Source organism: Nerophis lumbriciformis, linkage group LG07 (assembly GCF_033978685.3).
Source record: "Nerophis lumbriciformis linkage group LG07, RoL_Nlum_v2.1, whole genome shotgun sequence".
Lineage (NCBI taxonomy): Eukaryota > Metazoa > Chordata > Actinopteri > Syngnathiformes > Syngnathidae > Nerophis > Nerophis lumbriciformis.
Window position 1 is genome coordinate 34,447,501 of NC_084554.2, and position 20,034 is coordinate 34,467,534.

At 38.1% G+C, this 20,034-nt stretch overlaps 1 protein-coding gene across 2 annotated transcripts in view; it reads right to left on the reverse strand.

Annotated features, from left to right (window-relative positions):
* Positions 1–20,034, reverse strand: part of prex2 (phosphatidylinositol-3,4,5-trisphosphate-dependent Rac exchange factor 2) — a 224,888-nt gene that overhangs the window by 117,509 nt on the left and 87,345 nt on the right. For both annotated transcript variants that reach the window (XM_061965408.2, XM_061965407.2), the window contains exons 12-19: positions 14,608–14,711; positions 14,481–14,530; positions 5,724–5,799; positions 5,560–5,632; positions 5,340–5,482; positions 5,170–5,262; positions 3,175–3,323; positions 3,025–3,110 (exon numbers count right to left, since the gene is read on the reverse strand). In XM_061965408.2, coding sequence (XP_061821392.1) covers positions 3,025–3,110; positions 3,175–3,323; positions 5,170–5,262; positions 5,340–5,482; positions 5,560–5,632; positions 5,724–5,799; positions 14,481–14,530; positions 14,608–14,711 — 774 coding nt within the window. The remainder of the gene's footprint in view (positions 1–3,024; positions 3,111–3,174; positions 3,324–5,169; positions 5,263–5,339; positions 5,483–5,559; positions 5,633–5,723; positions 5,800–14,480; positions 14,531–14,607; positions 14,712–20,034) is intronic.

The following is a 20,034-nucleotide window of genomic DNA, read 5'->3' on the forward strand; positions in this document are numbered from 1 at the left end:
ATTTACAGTGTCACGCCGAAATCAGTCTTTCGGCTTCCGTCTGCTCCAAAGTTTCACCCTCTTGTTCGTACTCGCCTCTATAAACAGCAGTTCATCCTCTGTATATTCAGCTTCAAAAAGATAAGAATGTGAATCCTCATTTGTCCAAAAAATGTTTCTTTGTTGTCTGTTATCTAGTCTGCCATGAATAAAACGCATTCATATTTGTTTCCAGAAGCGCGTCGCTATAGAAACGGAAATGAACGCACTGAGGAAAGATGTTCCGGTAATGCATAAAATGACCAAAATACGATAACTATTGAACATATAACATATTGTTATGAATGTATCGATTACTACATTATATATATATATATCATACTTGCCAACCCTCCCGGATTTTCCGGGAGACTCCCGAAATTCAGCACCTCTCCCGAAAACCTCCCGGGACAAATTTTCTCCCGAAAATCTCCCGAAATTCAGGCGGAGCTGGAGGCCACGCCCCCTCCAGCTCCATGCGGACCTGAGTGACGTGTTGACAGCCTGTTCACAACATTGCCGTAAACAGCAATGTTGTGACACTTTTAAACAGGACAATACTGCCATCTACTGTACATGCATATGTAACCCACCCATAATGTGTCACATTTTTGTGTTGATTTATTTATTTTATTTTGTGGTTTGAATTCGTTTTTGGAGCTGTCATTCCACATTTATCAGTATTCACATTGGTCAGTAGGGGGCAGTAGGGCGTTTCTTCCCAATTGAATGCTATCACCTGCAGACCGGAAGTGTCTTGTCATTCTGATGAGAGCGACCAGTCTGTGAACAATTGAAACGTCCTGTGTGCATTTTCCTCCTGTATAACAGGTTAGTTTTGGTGAATCAACTCACTGAATAATATCCATGTGATCTTTATAAGTTTAAGTACACATTCTGATGGTGGAGCCTAACTCTAAAGTGTTTGTGAGTTGTAGTTTGTATTTGTGAATGAATCCAGTGCACAGCTGCAGTAATCAATACAAAAAGGCGACGTGAGTGCGCAATGTTTATATAGGAACTTCTGATCCTAATTCAGACTCCCAAATTAGAGCTCCCGTTTTCTTATTGATTTTATAATGTATATTTGTATAATGTGTGTGTTCTGAAATAGTGACAGAGAATAGAACAAGGATGGCCAATTCAACCCTTAACTCAACAATGAGTAGATGAGTGTTATGTGTGTGTATATGTGTAAATAAATGAACACTGAAATTCAAGTATTTATATATATATATATATATATATATATATATATATATATATATATATATATATATATATATATATATATATATATCTTAACCACGCCCCCAACCCCGCCCCACCACCGACCACGCCCCCCACACCCCGAAATCGGAGGTCTCAAGGTTGGCAAGTATGATATACATATATAGAAATATAAACATATATATAAACTTGAAATGTATATATAAAACGTTGATATATATATATATATATATATATATATATATATATATAAACTTGAATTGTATATATAAAACGTTGATGGGGTTTTTTTTAAGTTGTTTTAGAGGACTTTGAAGGCTACAACAGTGACTCCCATTAGCTGCATTTTCCAAGCGTTGTTTTTAACAAAATACACACGATAAACCTAAAACAACTTTTGCTTCATAATTAAATATTTTCTTAGGTCCATCCTTTCTATTCTTTTTTCCACAAGCCGCAGGATGTGAACAGGTGACACAACCAGGAAATGAAGGCTAGACCCTCCCAATTCACATTGCTACAGGACCCACACTTCCTCAACCGCATGTGTTGGATCCTTGAAAGAATGCCACCGCCGAATTGAGACACGACAGTTGACTACATCAGGCGCGAACTAATGCTTCCGGCCGGGGTAACGCAACAAGCAATTGGAGACCAAGCAACCAATCAGAGCGTACATTTGTCCAGTTCTCGGATTGGTTCCCTTTTTGACACAAATGTAACGGTGCGTCTAAACTTGCGCAAACGCACAGTGAAAGTCTGAGCAAGTGTAGAAAAAAAATCTGAATGCGCAGAGGTGAGAGATTGAGAGAGAGGAAGAGAGGGGGCGCAAGAGAGCACATGGTTCTGACTGTGCAGAAAGCAGTAAACATTGAGTGTTAATATAGATATTAGCAAACATGCAAACAATGTAAAATACATATTTATTCACTTAAACATTTTTGAGTTTAATTTATTTTCAAAATAAAATGTCTGTGTTTGCAAAATATATTTATCTGTCCTCAAAATCTGCCTTTGCGACCTCAAAATTAAGACACAAATATAACTCCATAAAAACAGTGCCGCTGCCTAAACTGTGTCAGAACGGGTAATTTAAAAAATTAATAACATGCACATTTTTACAAAAAATACATTTAAATTTCGACAAAAAAAATTCAGAATTATTACAGCACTACAAAACAGAGAACGTGGAAAAAAACAACTTAATTGAGTTGCAATGTTGATGCTCATAATTCCGGGTGTTCCTGAATGCAACGTCTCTATGGCAGTAACCGCCATCGATGCTTTATGAGGAAGTCCTGTGTTGTTGTTGTAAACTAATGCTAGATTACTCACAAAACGTTACTAGCACAATATCACCACCACGCACTTGTTGCAAGTTGCCGAGTTTGCATTTATTTAGCACCGAAATAAGGCATCGATGGCTACTTCTTTTTTAAGTCTCGGCATTGGTATCATTATGGAACCGTGTTTCAGTGCCCATCCCGAGTAATTATCAGTCCTTAGTGTCACTGTCAACATTTAAATTATTCCTTTTTGCTGTTTTCCTTTTTGTGGTTTTGGTGATTTTATGTTTGTTTTTTTAATTTTATTTCCACAGTGTACTGTGCTGGTCAAGGGCCGGGCTGCATGCTTCTACACTTCGCCTTTTACGTTGGCGTCCAAGAGTCATAATCATATTACTCAGACCCGTCTAAAAACATGCCGTGGCGCTTCCCACTGTGCAGCAATAACACGACAAGTACCGGGGACGACTTCCAGACGGCGTCCTCTTACCTCTTCCGACAGCGTGCACCACAGATGGGCCGAAGCCACGGATCTGGAATCCCAAACCGTCAGCAGAGTCTGGAATCTTCACCGTCCTGGAAGCAGTGTAAGATTGCAGGACATGAGGACGTTATTGTACGTAACACATGTGGGACTTACTCTCTGGGCTTGGTGCTGACCAGGACCCTGACAGGTCCTTTGCTGTTGAAGCACTGCCCAAGGAGGACTTCCACTTCCGAGAAAGGCCTGAGGAACACCGGGTCTCCATTTATGGCGAACAGTTTCTTGCCTGCCTCCAGGCCGGCCATCTTACAATCAACACACACAACGATTTGATTGGACAATGCAAGGTAATGTTTGTAGCTAGTGAGCCAAATCAGATTACTGTTCTTCAAGGGAGTGTTTATTTTCACACAAAAATGTTACAACGTTACCTAAAAGAAAAAACTAAAACTACAGTATGGTCACAGTTGGAACATTTCACATCTATTATTTGCTTTGGGAGAAATTGTTTTGCAATCCAAACTAATTGGACTGAATATACTTTCAGTTTTACTTCCTATGGGTGTAACGGCCAGGAGGCCCGATAACGTTAGTCATTTTTTATTTTTTTTATTTTAAATATTAGCAATCTATATCAAAACATTGATACTTCCAATGCCATCTGATACTAATTATCCTATTTTCATAAAACAATATAGATGTTTTGATATATTTGGACATAGTTTGACTCTGGAACAGATCATTTCTATTTATATTATTTCATATGGGAAAAGTTGTTGATCAATACAAAAATATGGATACAAATGTTTCCGACACTGGGATTGATTCTCATCTGTCAATATGCATATTTTGACACACAGGTTGACTCTGGAACTGATCATTTCTATTTCTTACAGGAGAAATTGTTTTCTGATAAAAAAAACCAAAATTGGAGTGGATTTACTTTCAATTGCACTATATCACTATATTGTAATACTTTTAAACATGTTTTAAATAAAAGTACAATAGATTACGGTTCCCTAAATATTAATGATGGGTGGATAGTACTGATAAGGATATCATATCACAATATTGATATTTTGAAACATTTGGCAACACTTCCTGTCAGTGTATTGGCTTGGTGTCCTCATACGGTTTGTCCTTTTTAAATACTTTAAATATTAGCTATCAATACCAAAATATGAATACGACAGATGCCAGTGTTTTTAATACTGGTATTTATTCCTATATTACAACAATGATACTTTACAACATATGTATTTGTCCAAAGTTTGATTATGTTCAATAAAAGATCACAAACCTCTAAATATCAGCAATAGGCGGATTGATACCAAAATATGGATACGACTAGAGATGTCCGATAATATCGGCCTGCTGATATTATCAGCCGATAAATGCGTTAAAATGTAATATCGGAAATTATTGGTATCGTTTTTTTTATTATCGGTATCATTTTTTAAATTGTATTTAATTATTATTTTTTTATTAAATCAACATAAAAAACACAAGATACACTTACAATTAGTGCACCAACCCAAAAAACCTTCTTCCCCCATTTACACTCATTCACACAAAAGGGTTGTTTCTTTCTGTTATTAATATTCTGGTTCCTACATTATATATCAATATATATCAATACAGTCTGCAAGGGATACAGTCCGTAAGCACACATGATTGTGCGTGCTGCTGGTCCACTAATAGTACTAACCTTTAACAGTTAATTTTTACAAATTTTCATTAATTACTAGTTTCAATGTTACTGTTTTTACATTGTTTTACTTTCTTTTTTATTCAATTTATTTATCTTATTTTATTGTATTCATTTTTTTTAAAGTACCTTATCTTCACCATACCTGGTTGTCCAAATTAGGCATAATAATGTGTTAATTCCACGACTGTATATATCGGTTGATATCGGAATCGGTAATTAAAGAGTTGGACAATATCGGAATATCGGATATCGGCAAAAAGCCATTATCGGACATCCCTAGATACGACCAATACCAAAGTGATGCTGATATCTATTCTCATATTACAAATGTTGCTTCCGCCTCTCAAGTGTCCTTTTTAGTTCTTTTTCCTGTATTTTGTCATATGTTGCTGACATGACAGCCAATAGTTGGAGTACAAGCACATGAAGTGTGTCGTCACCTCAGCAGGTGAGCCCTTCTCCACCGATTTGATGATAGGCACCTTGTTCCTCTCCTCCAGGGTGAAGCCATAGCCTCCATCACTGGGTCGTATCTTGAAGAGGAAACAAAGCTCATCACCTCGCAGCGTCGGTCAACAAACAAACCACCAGAAAATCAGGAAGTACTCACCAGAAGAGACTTGGAAATGACGTTCTCCACTATTTTCAGGTCGTGCTTGACGGGCTTGTGTTTGGTGTTGGAGCCCTCCATCTCCTCGTCGGCGAAGAAGCGGAACAGCAGCGGCTCGTCCTTGAACTCGCTCTTTTCCAGCACTGAGGAAGTTAGTCCAAAAAGTGATGAATGAACGGACTTGAAGTCGTACACCTGCCGCTGATAATTATCTATTTACCATGATGCATGAAGCCGTTGTCGCACAGCTCCACCCCCAAAATCAACGCCTCCTCTCTCGTTCTGCAGTCCCCCTGAAAAGACATGGAGGTTTAGACAGGGGTCGCCAGACACTTCATTAGGTACAAACGCACATTCAAATGCATTGCTAAACGGAACACACACCTGCGCTATAAGCCAGTCTATGAGCTTGTTGGCCATCACCACTGATTTGTATGTCCTCAGATGATAATCCTTGTCCCTGGAAATGATGAGAGGAAACATTTTAGTTAAAGTACAAAAATAAACCTGAATATGCCCCATATAAAACTATACATAACTGTATTGGCTTAAGGAAAATCAGAAGTGTGAGCACTAGAATTGGATTTAGCATGGACAAATGGGGCCAATTATTTTCAATGTGTTTTATTTTGTACTTGTTTTAATCCTTTTGTATGTGTTTTACACTTTTCTCAACTTTTCTTTAAAAGCCTAACCAGGGACGAGGGTTGCAAATTAGCCTGTGGCTACAAGTCTTATGTACTTTGACATCGGTTACCTATGGGTAGCAATGTTTAATTGTACTGTCCCTGTCAAATAAAAACATAAATAATAATTAAAAAAATATGGGTGGCCATAATATTAGCTTGTCAATATTATATTATGTACTGTAATCTAGTGGTTAGAGTGTCCGCCCCGAGATCGGTAGGTTGTGAGTTCAAACCCCAGCCGAGTCATACCAAAGACTATAAAAAAAAAATAGGACCCATTACCTCCCTGCTTGGCACTCAGTATCAAAGGTTGGAATTGGGGGTTGAATCACCAAAAATTATTCCGGGGCGCGGCACCGCTGCTGCCCACTGCTCCCCTCACCTCCCAGGGGGTGAACAAGGGGATGAGTCAAATGCAGAGGACAAATTTCGCCACACCTAGTGTGTGTGTGACAATCATTGGTACTTTAACTTTTTAACTTAAAATTTTGGATGAATTGTCTTTTAAAGCCATTGAGGCAAAATTAAGTGCAGTACATGGTTTCAACCAGATGCGGCACTGTTGAGTCAGTCACAAATAGTTTTACTAAAAAGAGGAATGTAACATTTTTACTAAAAAAATAACTGTTAAAAAACAATATTCATGTTAAAAAACGAAAACACCAATAATTTATCCCATCTAAAATTTCTAATAATATCCATCCATCCATTTTCTACCACTTGTCCCTCTCGGGATTGCGGGGGTGGCTGTATAATAAAATATGTATCTAAAATAATTTTCTCCAGAGTTGCTAAAAAAAAAGTTAAATTCCCATTTATAATAATACAATTAGAATTAACATAATATATTACTTGTAGGGATGTAAAGGTATTAAAATCTCACAGTGTGATTTGATCACGGCATTAAAGCCACGGCAGATTATTATTGTGGTTTTGGACTTTAAAATGCCATAGTGTGTAAAATGAAATGGCAGGAATGTTTAGGATAAACACACTTACTGAAATTGAACATATACATATTGCTCAAATGTTCGAATCATACTACAAGAATTGTGGAGGGACATCCACTGTTTCAAGCAAATATTTAAATAAAACTTACAGTTGAGCATAAACATCCAGTGTAAAACAATAATGTTCACTTTAGTGTCTTTCAAGTTATTTTCCGAGAAGCAGTATCTTCCACAGTGGACATATATACATAATTTTTTTCAAACGGATATAAACATCAGAAAAGTTAACTAACAATTTAACTTTTAATAATGTAGATACCTCACACATTGATGTTTGGCTTGGCTGACTTCAAATTTTCTGGGTGAAGGTTTATAAGGTTTTGAATTGTCCAGGTTGTATGCTGCCTTCTGACCAAGTGCAGCTGGATAGTCTGTTTGACACTGTTCTTCCTAAGACTTGGAAACCACAAAACCGCGGTATCTACAATATTGTTATACCCCTAATTATTTGTATAATAAAAAAATATGTATATTCTATAAAATATACATTTTTTTCATAACTTATTACTGCATAGTCATTAATAACGATGACAAAAACAGACAAACATGAAAGTAGTGCATAAGGCCATAAGGATTGTAGACTGCTGATATTTAAAAAAAAAAAGTTAAAGACATCTTTTTAATCAAGCGTTTTACTGATCATGTTAAACTGTAATGTTTTTTTTTACTATATTTAAATATGTTATTGTGATATTTTCTATTGTATTTATTGCTACTATTATTCTCTCAATCACCTTATTAATGTATTATTTATATTTATTTTTTTACATACATTTTATCATGTCATACTATTTTTTAGATGGCGTTAATTTTTTGTTATTCTCCAGTTTGGACACCTCAAAAGTGGCATTTTTTCTAAGGCTCTAAGTGCCTTGCCATGTTTTGTTTTGTTATTGACAATAGTACTGTGCAATGTTCCCTCTAATTGTTCATGTGTGTGAGCAAACACAAAAACTCCCTGAGCATTCAGTGGAGCACATGTGAGCAACATCACACGTGGCAATACCAGCAGCACACCTGTCTCAAACCAATCTTTTATTATAACACTCAAATGAGAGGAGTCATTTTCATGAGATTATTTTGTAATATTAGTGATTTGGCCCACTTGTAATGAAAATAAAAGAAATCTTGTTTTTCATAAGCTATGGAATAGTATTGTACAATATGTCTGGGTGGGGGTCCTGCTTTGGAAATCATTTGTACCCCTTTCAGAGATCACATTTAGTTCTCCTTAAACATCCTCATGTTGCACAAAGATATGTAAGCATAGGATGAAGTGTGCATTCCTGTAACTTTCTCTAGTAACAGCATTACATGATTAATATCAATAAATTAACATTAATAATAAATGACAGTAGAATAAGCACACGTATGACTGAGGAGTCATAGTGTAACTTTGTGTGGTTTGAGTTGTCCGACTTTTTGTGTGGCCATAAACGCACTAGTGGCTTAGTGGTATGCGTGTTGGTGACAGATGACAAGTTGGTTTTGGCCTGCTTTGTACGGCAGAAAATGACTAGTTTTTCGAGATAGAAGTTTTTTACTCATGTTTTTGGTGTGGTTATGGCCCAATATAAACAGTTTTGCTCAATAAAGTGATCGATATAATTCCTGTCCTCGAAGCATCTCGATAGACGTTACAATAATTAAACGGTGTTCAATTGAACGGTGTTGACAAACACCGTTAGGGCCGCTTGTTGTCACTGTCACTCAAAGTTGCGTTGCAAAATTACACAGAATAAATGTGTTTACTTTGTTTAGAATTCAGATGGGATTTGATTTGGTGCGCGGCATATATTTGCTGTGCGCAGAGGACGCTTGAGCAGTGCGCAATTGCGCAGGCGCGCACCTTAGAGGGAACGTTGGTACTGTGTGTGCGTTTGTATGTACCGTATTTTTCGGAGTATAAGTCGCACCAGCCGAAAATGCATAATATAGAAGGAAAAAAAACATATATACTGTAAGTCGCACTGGAGTATAAGTCGCATTTTTGGGGGAAATTTATTTGATAAAAGCCAACACCAAGAATAGACATTTGAAAGGCAATTTAAAATAAATAAAGAATAGTGAACAACAGGCTGAATAAGTGTACGTAACCAACTGAGAACGTGCCTGGTATGTTAACGTAACATATTATGGTAAGAGTCATTCAAATAACTATAACATATAGAACATGCTATACGTTTACCAAACAATCTGTCACTCCTAATCGCTAAATCCCATGAAATCTTATACGTCTAGTCTCTTACGTGAATGAGCTAAATAATATTATTTGATATTTTACAGTAATGTGTTAATCATTTCACACATAAGTCGCTCCTGAGTATAAGTCGCACCCCCGGCCAAACTATGAAAAAAAAACTGACTTATAGTCCGAAAAATACGGTATGTGTTTTCTTCTTTTTGTGTAAAGCACTTTTTGTTTGCTACTTGCCTGTGTATGAAATATTCTGTTACTTTTAGAAAATTACATAAGTTTTATATAGTTTTTGCCCCATTTTATTCTATTCTATTGATCATTTTAACTTTTACTTAACAGATTCCATTTTTAGAACTAAAAACTGCATAATAGTTACTAACGATGACAAAAACAGACAAATATGAAAGCAGCGCGTGAGTAAGGTCATGTAATTGTGTTAAATTGTGCTAAGTAAGTTGTGGACAATTGGTGCCAGCAAAACAACATTCCACCAAGCAGTGTTTGGTCCCCGGGGACCCCCGTCCATCTCAGCCTGGTGTTCCACACTCTGCTAGACGCCAAGACACAGAACCGTGACGTTCCCATGAACACGTATGCCTCGCCCTGGGGGACACGCAAAGGCCAAGCAGTGGCCCGGCACGGGAAAGTCCACTAAACTGGTGTGACCACATGCAACTGTGTCCGCTAACCGCACACACTCTGCTAGTGTGTTGGCAGTTTTTGTTTGCTGCCTTGCTTCCTGTACAATGCGACATTGTGTTAGCTGTGTGTGTATGCCACTGATCAAGCACGCCAAAACAGTTTGGAGCTGTAACAGAAAATCCTCCCACCTCCTCCCCCTGAATAGGAGAGGCTGTCAGGAGTGATAAATTGGGGGTAAGCTGCAGTGTGGTGGGCACCCATATGTCCAGCAAGAGGAAACAGCAGGTTGAGGCCACAGAGGAAAAGCAGCTTGTTCCCCCCCCCCCATTTTTGTTTGTTCGCCAACAGGAGTGTCAAAAAAATAAAAAATACGATGCCACAAATGTCCATGAAACTTTAAGGACGTGTGAGGTGAGGACAAACCTGAATAAACCAAACATGACTATGACTGTCTGCTGTTTTTAGGAATCGACTGCAAAAACACTAGCCAAAGATCTTCTACAATAGGAGAGCTCTGCTGTTTTAAAGGACCAACTACTAAAATATGAGTCAAATATCCTCCATACAACATAGGAGCTCTGCTGTTTTTGATAATCCATTGCAAAAATGCTAGTCAAAAATCTTATTTGACAGGAGTGTTTTGCTGTTTTTAAGGACCTCTTATAAAAATGCTGCGTTGACCGGTCCGCAGTTACAAAAAGGTTGGGGACCACTGAAATAGAAGATCTTGACTAGCTTTTTGGTACACGATTATAAAAAAACAGCAGACAAATCCTGTTGTATAGAGGATCTTTGACTGGTGTGTTAGCAGTAGGTTTTTAAAAACAGCAGAGCACCCCTGTAATATAAAATATATTTGACTAACTTTTTGATAATAGATCCTTAAAAACAACAGAACACTACTGCCTTATAAAATATTTTTGACTAGCATTGTATTACTAAAATCAGCAGCTTTCTCCTGTTCTGTAGGGGATCTTTGGCTTGCATGTTTGAAGTAGGTCCTTGAAAACGGCAGAGCACTGATGTCAAACAAATATTTTTGACTGACATATTTATAGAAGATGACTAAAAAGAGCAGAGCGCTCCTGTTGTATAGAGGGTCTTTGGCTTGTGTTTTTGCAGCAGATCCTTAAACACGGCAGAACACGACTGTCATAAAATATTTTAACTATAATTTTTTCATCTGACTAAAAACAGCAGAACCTCTTGTTGTGTAGAGGATCTTTGACTTGTATTTTGGCAATACCTCCATAATAACGTCGGAACACTCCTGTCAAATAAGATTTTTTTGCAATGGATGATCAAAAACAGCAAAGCTCTTATGTTGTATGGAGAATCTTTGATGGTTTTGGCCTGCTTTGTACGGCAGAAAATGACTAGTTTTTCGAGATAGAAGTTTTTTACTCATGTTTTTGGTGTGGTTATGGCCGAATATAAACAGTTTTGCTTAATAAAGTGATCGATATAATTCCTGTCCTCGAAGCATCTCGATAGACGTTGCGATAATTGAACGGTGTTCAATTGAACGGTGTTGACGAACACCGATATGGCAAGAATTTGCCGCTATTTTTAATGACCTACTAAAAACCTAGTCAAAGATCCTCTACACGACAGGAGCCTTCATTGCTGTTTTTAATGACCCAGGACCAAAAAGCTAGTCAATGACAGGAATTCTCTGTTTTAAATGACTTACTACCAAAAAGCCAGTCAAAGATCTTCTGTAAGACAGGAGTGTTTTGACGTTTTCAAGGATCTACTGCAAATATGTGAGTCTAATATCCTCTATATGACAGGAATTTTCTGCTGTTTTTAATGACCTACAACCAAAAGGCTAGTCAAAGATCTTCTACATGACAGAGCCCTTACTGCTAAGATTCTATATATGACAGGATCCTTCTCTGCTGTTTTAATGACTGAGCACCAAAAAGTTAGTCTATGACAGGAATTCTCTGTTTAATGACCTACTACCAAAAAGCCAGTCCAAGATCTTCTATAATACAGGAGTGTTTTGCCATTTCCTAGAATCTACTGCAAATATGCTAGTCAAAGATCTTCTACATGCCAGAGCCCCTACAGCTAAGATGCGAGTCAAAGATCTGGAGTTATCTGCTGGTTTTTTTTTTAACTTACTCTACTACCAAAAAGCGAGTCAAAGATCTTCTACATGAAAGGAACCTTCTGCTGTAGTTCAAGACCTCCTGCAAAAAGCTTGTCAAAGATCCTCTATTGTATAAAACATGAGTGCTCGTCTGTTTTTAGGACCCTTCTGCAATAATAGAATTTAGTCGCTTCCCAGTTGTGAAGTTATTTGGCTCACATTGCACCAGTTGAAAGTTTTTCTTTCCGGAATAGTGTCAAAGTTCACACACTAATTAGCAGCCTTGTCAAGAAGAATGATATCTACTGTACTGTACATTATTGACCTTCTTGAGTGTAATATATGAGCGACCTTTACTGTATTGTTGCCTTGCAGAGTGCGTGTGAGCCGTGCGAGGTCAAAGGTGACTGGAAAACCTCCCTGAGACGTCTGCACAATATGCACGTCCAGCTCTCTGCCAGGAAATTCCCGCCTAATTAGTTTGCTCCAATTAAAGTCCGGCATTCCCAGGCTGCATTGTGCTGAGAACGCTACATAACGCCAGAACGCCTTTCTAGTAAAAAAAAAAAAAAAAAAAGACTGGCCGCCAGAAAAGAAGGTTTGTGCGTTTAGAGGTTTGGCGCTGACACAAACACACAAACAGAAAAGGTTTTTAGGAGTTGGCTCAAATGGAAACGGAGAAAAGCTTTTAATTGGTTGGCTGTGATGTGGTGAAGCCATCAGCGAGCAAGCAAAGCATGCTTAGAAAATATTCCGATAAAACAAAACTTGTTTCTTGCATTGATTAAGACAATGTGAGAGTCACCATCACATGCTACTAAAAAAACAACATCAACTTAATTTTTTAATTTAAAATCTCAATCAGACCTAATTTGAGTGGCAACAGAACAAGATGTAAAACTGTTTGCAGATTTTTTTAGATCACTTGAAGTAAGACTGTGGTTTTTGTTAGTAATCTGGTCCAAAGGGACCAACAAAAAAACAAATCCAAGCATATGTTCCCATAAGAAATAATGTAAATCCAATTCATCTGTTCCAGACAGCCAACAATATTAACATTGAACACATTTAATAGAGAACAATCATAGGTTTGCATGCAGTAAACAATACAAAATACATCAAAACGGTGAATGAAACGTATAAATGAACATTTAACATCACATTTACCTTTTATTACAATCTCTTGTTGGCAAAGGCGGCAATAAGCAGAGGGGGAGGTGGGATGGGGAGAATCATGTAATTGGCACCATTGTACTTTGCTACGAGTTTCTGGCATTTGCAACTTTCTTTGGCCCCCATGGTGGTTTATCTGCTACTTAATAAACAAGTACAGACTGAGTCACCTACGTATATTGTATATGCACTCAATTCTGCGGGCAAACAAACGCAACAACATTTTACGCGGAAAACCAGATCATGCAAAAGGTGGGCCGTACGAAAACCGAGGTACCACTGTATATACTGTATGGTGTGTCAGATTTCAGAAAACCGATGCATTCACATAAGGCTTATAATAAGGCTTTTGGGGGTTTTGTGTTATTTTTCCTGTGTTTATTGTTTCTTCCTGTCTACCGCTCTGATTTTTTTCTCCACTTGCTGTTTTGGTTTGGTCTTGCAGTGACTTTACCACTGTTCTGAGTGCAGTGCTCCACACCTGCTCTTGTTCAGTGATCAGGTGACTCACCTGTCTCTGATCACCAATCAGGAGGGTTTATCTGCCCGTGTCGCAGTTTCGTTGACCAATGTTCATAATGTGCATTGTTAAAATACTTATCTGGTCACCTACCGTCCCTGCATCCTGGGGTCACACCAACAGAAGCCTCATGCCACCGTGACAAAATAAGCAAATTCTACCCTGATTTCAGATATTTTTCTCGCTTACAGTTTCAATGTATGCAGTGCATGGTGTCTAAAATGAATCTTTGTTACCATCAACATTAAAAAGCCCCAAAACTAGGCCAAAACATAACATAATAAACTTTTTCTCTAAATTTGTTTTTTAATGAGGAAATGTGTAAAGCATAGAAGCAGAAATGTCACTTATTTCTACATAGGAAGGTGTCTGGCTGCCAAGTACAACAATAAAACCCAATACATTACAAACACATAAAAGTAATATTTTTTACGTAAATACATTTACTACACAGTGAGCAACATGTATATATCCACAACACCTGTAGGCGGCAGTATGTACTGACTCTTGTTTCTCAAGGGCTTTCAACAGGTGAGTCATTTTACTTTATTTTATTAATATACATAAAATAATTCAATTGTATACATGTAGGATCATTAAAATTTTCTATAAAATATGCAGGTTTTAATAATGGTGTGAAGCTAAAATACATGAATTTCCTTTGAATTACTGATAATTATAATTTTTTATAAAATCACCTGTAGAATGACTATACGTTCTGTAAAAAGTGACCCTCCTTTAAAACTTGTAAGTTGTCTTTATATGGATTATTTATTTGGGAGTGTGGGGGAAAAACATGGCTGCTGTACCTGATGACAGGAGTGAAGAGGCTGTGAAGGCGACAAAAGAGGCGAACACCCTGAGGGGAAAAAAGCATCACTAAAACGATTGCGGCGGTGTGAAATGTGAAAATGGATGTCGTCCGGCTTTTCTTACCTTGGCGATGACGTCGTGCATGTCACTTTTCGGGTGGTAGGTTCCGTCATCGAAGCGAAAACGATACAAGATGGGCTCAGCTTTAAACTGGTGTTTGTCTGTGACTACAGCATGTGACAGAAATAAACATTTTATAGAGAAGGGCTGCACTGCAAATGTAATTAAAACAGCATTTACACATTGAAAACACACGCACCTCACAGCTTCAGCACATTTGCATTTGTTCTTTATTACTAACTTTCTATGGAATATTTTATACTTGGTTTTCAAAGTTGGTAACCAGTGTTGGGACTAACGCGTTACAAAGTAAGGCGTTACTGTAACGCCATTAGTTTCGGCGGTAACTAGTAATCTAACACGTTATTTTTTATATTCAGTAACTCGGTTACCGTTACTACATGATGCGTTACTGCGCTATTTTACGTTACTTTTTATGTAGTATCGGCTAGAAACAGAAGATCTGAGTGTGTTTTATTGGAGCGCTGCGGTGGAAAAGAAAAGGCGTGCTTTGTGTGGGTGGGGGCGGGGGGCTCCCAGACCGTAGTTGAGGGGCGCAGGGGAGACGTTCCTCCAGGGTTTATGTACTTCGGGGCTAACAACCTTCACTTTACCTGGAAGTGGGTCTTTCCAGCTGAGGGTGAATGACGAGGCCGGCGGTTTGTTGCAACTTTGTGACTTTATTGGACGCAGCCATCCACCAAGCTAGAGCACCTGCACGCACTCACTGTCGCCGTTCTCTCACCTCTCTCGCCCACTCACTCACTGACGTCACTCACCTCACATGCTGTTATATCTTAAAGGGCCACACACACACACACACACACACACACACACACACACACACACACACACACACACACACACACACACACACACACACACACACACACACACACACACACACACACACACACACACACACACACACACACACACACACACACACACACACGCTACTCTCATAACAACACACGCTACTCTCATAACAACTAACAAGACATCATGGTGAAGCCAGAAGTCGAGTTTCTTAACATGGAGACATTCTCAATACTTTTCTTTTGTCGAGCACAAAGAAAATAACATTTTAGTTAAATGAAAGTTGTGTCTTGGATCAAAGATCCTATCTACTTAAAGTTAAAGTTAAAGCGCCATTATGTTGCAGCCATTTAAAATAGTTGTGTCAATTTGTTCTGGCCTGAAGTAAATTGGCCCTTTGAAACATATCTTTGTCTTTGTGTGTTGTATGTAGACCACATTGCTTTCTGAGTTCAGTGATGCAAATGCATGTCAAGTTGATCAACACATTGTATTATTCTCCAGTGCAATAACAGTACTGAAATGAAGGCTAAAAGGGCATTAATGGGAGCCTTAAAAAAAAAAGGAAGTAACTAAATAGTTACTTTTCACAGTAACGCATTACTTTTTGGTGTAAGTAACTGAGTTAGTAACTGAGGTACTGTTGAAATAAAGTAACTAGTAACTGTAACTAGTTACTGGTTTTCAGTAACTAACCCAACACTGTTGGTAACATAATACATGAAGATTACAGGAAGTCCAGCTATCAGTAATTGTGGAGGTATGGACAAGGTAGGATTAAATAAGATCGCCTTCTTCCTACTCCTTTTCGGTTGTGTTGAATTGTGGAAGCGTAAACATGGGATGTAGTTCAATGTAACTTGCGTTAAAATGAGCTTTTCAGTTGTATTATGCAAGTGCAACCACGTAAAGTACTTCAGTATAACTTGTGTTAAAACCCAGTTTCTTCCTACTCCTTTTCAGACATGCTGATTTGTGCAAGTGTACCCATGTTATACTTGTATAGCGCTTTTCTACCTTTAAGGTACTCAAAGCGCTTTAACACTATTTCCACATTCACCCATTCACACACACATTCACACACTGATGGCGGGAGCTGCCATGCAAGGCGCTAACCAGGACCCATCAGGAGCAAGGGTGAAGTGTCTTGCTCAAGGACACAACGGACGTGACTAGGATGGTAGAAGGTGGGGTTTGAACCAGGAACCCTCAGGTTGCTGGCACGGCCACTCTCCCAACCGCGCCACACCGTACCCATGTACTTCAATGTAACTTGTGCTAAACTCGGCTTCTTCCTACTTTTTCCCCGAACATGTTGAATTGTGCAAGTGTAAACATGTGATGTACTTCAATATAACTTGAGTTAAACTCAGCTTCTTCCTACTCCTTCTCAGACATACTGATTTTTGCAAATGTAAACATGTGATGTACTTTGATAAGACTTGTTTAAAACTTGGCTTCTTCCTACTTTTTTTCCCCCAGACATGCTGTATTGTCCAAGTATAAACATGTAATGTACTTCAATGTAACTTATTAAACTTGGTTTCTTCCTACTCATTTTTTAGACATGCTGATGTGTGCAAGTGTACCCATGTTATGTACTGCAATGTAACTTTTGCTAAACTCAGCTTCTTCCTACCTTTTCCCCGAACATGTTGAATTGTGCAAGTGTAAACATGTGATGTACCTTAATATAACTTGTGTTAAACTCGGCTTCTTCCTACTTCTTTCCAGACATGTTGTATTGTGCAAGTATAAACAGGTAATTACTTCAATATAACTTGCGTTAAATTCTGCTTCTTTTTTTTTAACTTCTGTTCCAACATGTTAAATTTTGCAAGACTTGTTTGAAACTTAGCTTCTTCCTAATTTTTTTCCAAACATGCTGTATTGTCCAAGTATAAACGTGTAATGTACTTCAATGTAACTTGGTTTCTTCCATACTCCTTTTCAGACATGCTGATTTGTGCAAGTGTACTCATGTTATGTACTTCAATGTAACTTGTGCTAAACTCTGCTTCTTCCTACTTTTTCCCCGAAAATGTTGAATTGTGCAAGTGTAAACATGTGATGTACTTCAATATAACTTGTGTTAAACTCAGTTTCTTCCTACTCCTTCTCAGACATACGGATTTTTGCAAATGTAAACATGTGATGTACTTTGATGAGCTGGTTTAAAACTTGGCTTCTTCCTACTTCTTTTCAGACACGTTGTATTGTGCAAGTAAAAAAATGTAATTAATATAACTTACATTAAATTCAGATTCTTTTTTTTTTTTTTTACTTCTGTTCCAACATGTTACATTTTGCAAGTGAAGTACTTGTAACTTGTGTCAAACTTGGCTTCTCCCTACTTTTTTTAGACATGTTGAATTGTGCAAGTGCAACCATGTAATATACTTCAATATAACTTGTGATAAACTCCGTTTCTTCCTACTCCTTCTCAAACATACAGATTTTTGCAAATGTGAACAGTTGACATACAAACCCTGTTTCCATATGAGTTGGGAAATTGTTAAATGTAAATATAAACTGAATACAATGATTTGCAAATCATTTTCAACCCATATTCAGTTGAATATGCTACAAAGACAACATATTTGATGTTCAGACTGATAAACATTTTTTTTTGCAGGTAATCATTAACTTTAGAATTTGATGCCAGCAACACGTGACAAAGAAGTTGGGAAAGGTGGCAATAAATACTGATAAAGTTGAGGAATGCTCATCAAACACTTATTTGGAACACCCCACAGGTGTGCAGGCTAATTGGGAACAGGTGGGTGCCATGATTGGGTATAAAAACAGCTTCCCAAAAAATGCTCAGTCTTTCACAAGAAAGGATGGGGCGAGGTACACCCCTTTGTCCACAACTGCGTGAGCAAACAGTCAAACAGTTTAAGAACAACGTTTCTCAAAGTGCAATTGCAAGAAATTTAGGGATTTCAACATCTACGGTCCATAATATCATCAAAAGGTTCAGAAAATCTGGAGAAATCACTCCACGTAAGCGGCATGGCCGGAAACCAACATTGAATGACCGTGACCTTCGATCCCTCAGACGGCACTGTATCAAAAACCGACATCAATCTCAAAAGGATATCACCACATGGGCTCAGGAACACTTCAGAAAACCACTGTCACTAAATACAGTTTGTCGCTACATCTGTAAGTGCAAGTTAAAGGTCTACTATGCAAAGCGAAAGCCATTTATCAACAACATCCAGAAACGCCGCCGGCTTCTCTGGGCCCGAGATCATCTAAGATGGACTGATGCAAAGTGGAAAAGTGGTCTATGGTCTGACGAGTCCACATTTCAAATTGTTTTTGGAAATATTCGACATCGTGTCATCCGGACCAAAGGGGAAGCGAACCATCCAGACTGTTATTGACGCAAAGTTCAAAAGCCAGCATCTGTGATGGTATGGGGGTGCATTAGTGCCCAAGGCACGGGTAACTTACACATCTGTGAAGGCACCATTAATGCTGAAAGGTACATACAGGATTTGGAACAACATATGCTGCCATCTAAGCGCTGTCTTTTTCATGGACATCCCTGCTTATTTCAGCAAGACAATGTCAAGCCACATTCAGCACGTTACAACAGCGTGGCTTCGTAAAAAAAAGAATGCGGGTACTTTCCTGGCCCGCCTGCAGTCCAGACCTGTCTCCCATCGAAAATGTGTGGCGCATTATGAAGCGTAAAATACGACAGCGGAGACCCCGGACTGTTGAACGACTGAAGCTCTACATAAAACAAGAATGGGAAAGAATTCCACTTTCAAAGCTTCAACAATTAGTTTCCTCAGTTCCCAATCGTTTATTGAGTGTTGTTAAAAGAAAAGGTGATGTAACAGTGGTGAACATGCCCTTTCCCAACTACTTTGGCACGTGTTGCAGCCATGAAATTCTAAGTTAATTAAAAATAACGTTTATGAGCTTTAACATCAAATATCTTGTCTTTGTAGTGCATTCAATTGAATATGGGTTGAAAAGGATTTGCAAATCCTTGTATTCCGTTTATATTTACATCTAACACAATTTCCCAACTCATATGGAAACGGGGTTTGTACTTCAATGTAACTTGTGTTAAATTGAGTTTCTTCCTACTTCTTTCAGACATGTTGAATTGTCCAAGTGTAAAAATGTAATGTATTTCGATGGAACTTTTTTTAACCATGGTTTCTTCCGACTACTTTTCCGACATTTTGAATTGGGCAAGCGCAACCATGTAATGTACTTTACTGTAACTGGTGGCAACCTCAGCTTCTTCCTACTTCTTTTTAGACATGCTATATTGTGCAAGTGTAACCTTGTGATGTACTTCAATTTAACTTGTGTTAAAACTTGGCTTATTCCAACTTCTGTTCCGACATGTTGAATTGTGCAAGTGTAAACCCGTAATGCACTTCAATATAGCTTGTGTTTAGCTGTGCTTCCTTCTACTACTGCTCGGATATGTTGAGTAGTGCAAGTGTAAACGTGACGTACTTCAAAGTAACTTTTTTTAGGAATACTGAAAAAAGGCTAACCTATTACTGTATTATCTATATTACAAAGATTGCATTGTTTCCCGCATGTTTCTAGTTGTGCTGTGAGGAAGCAAATACT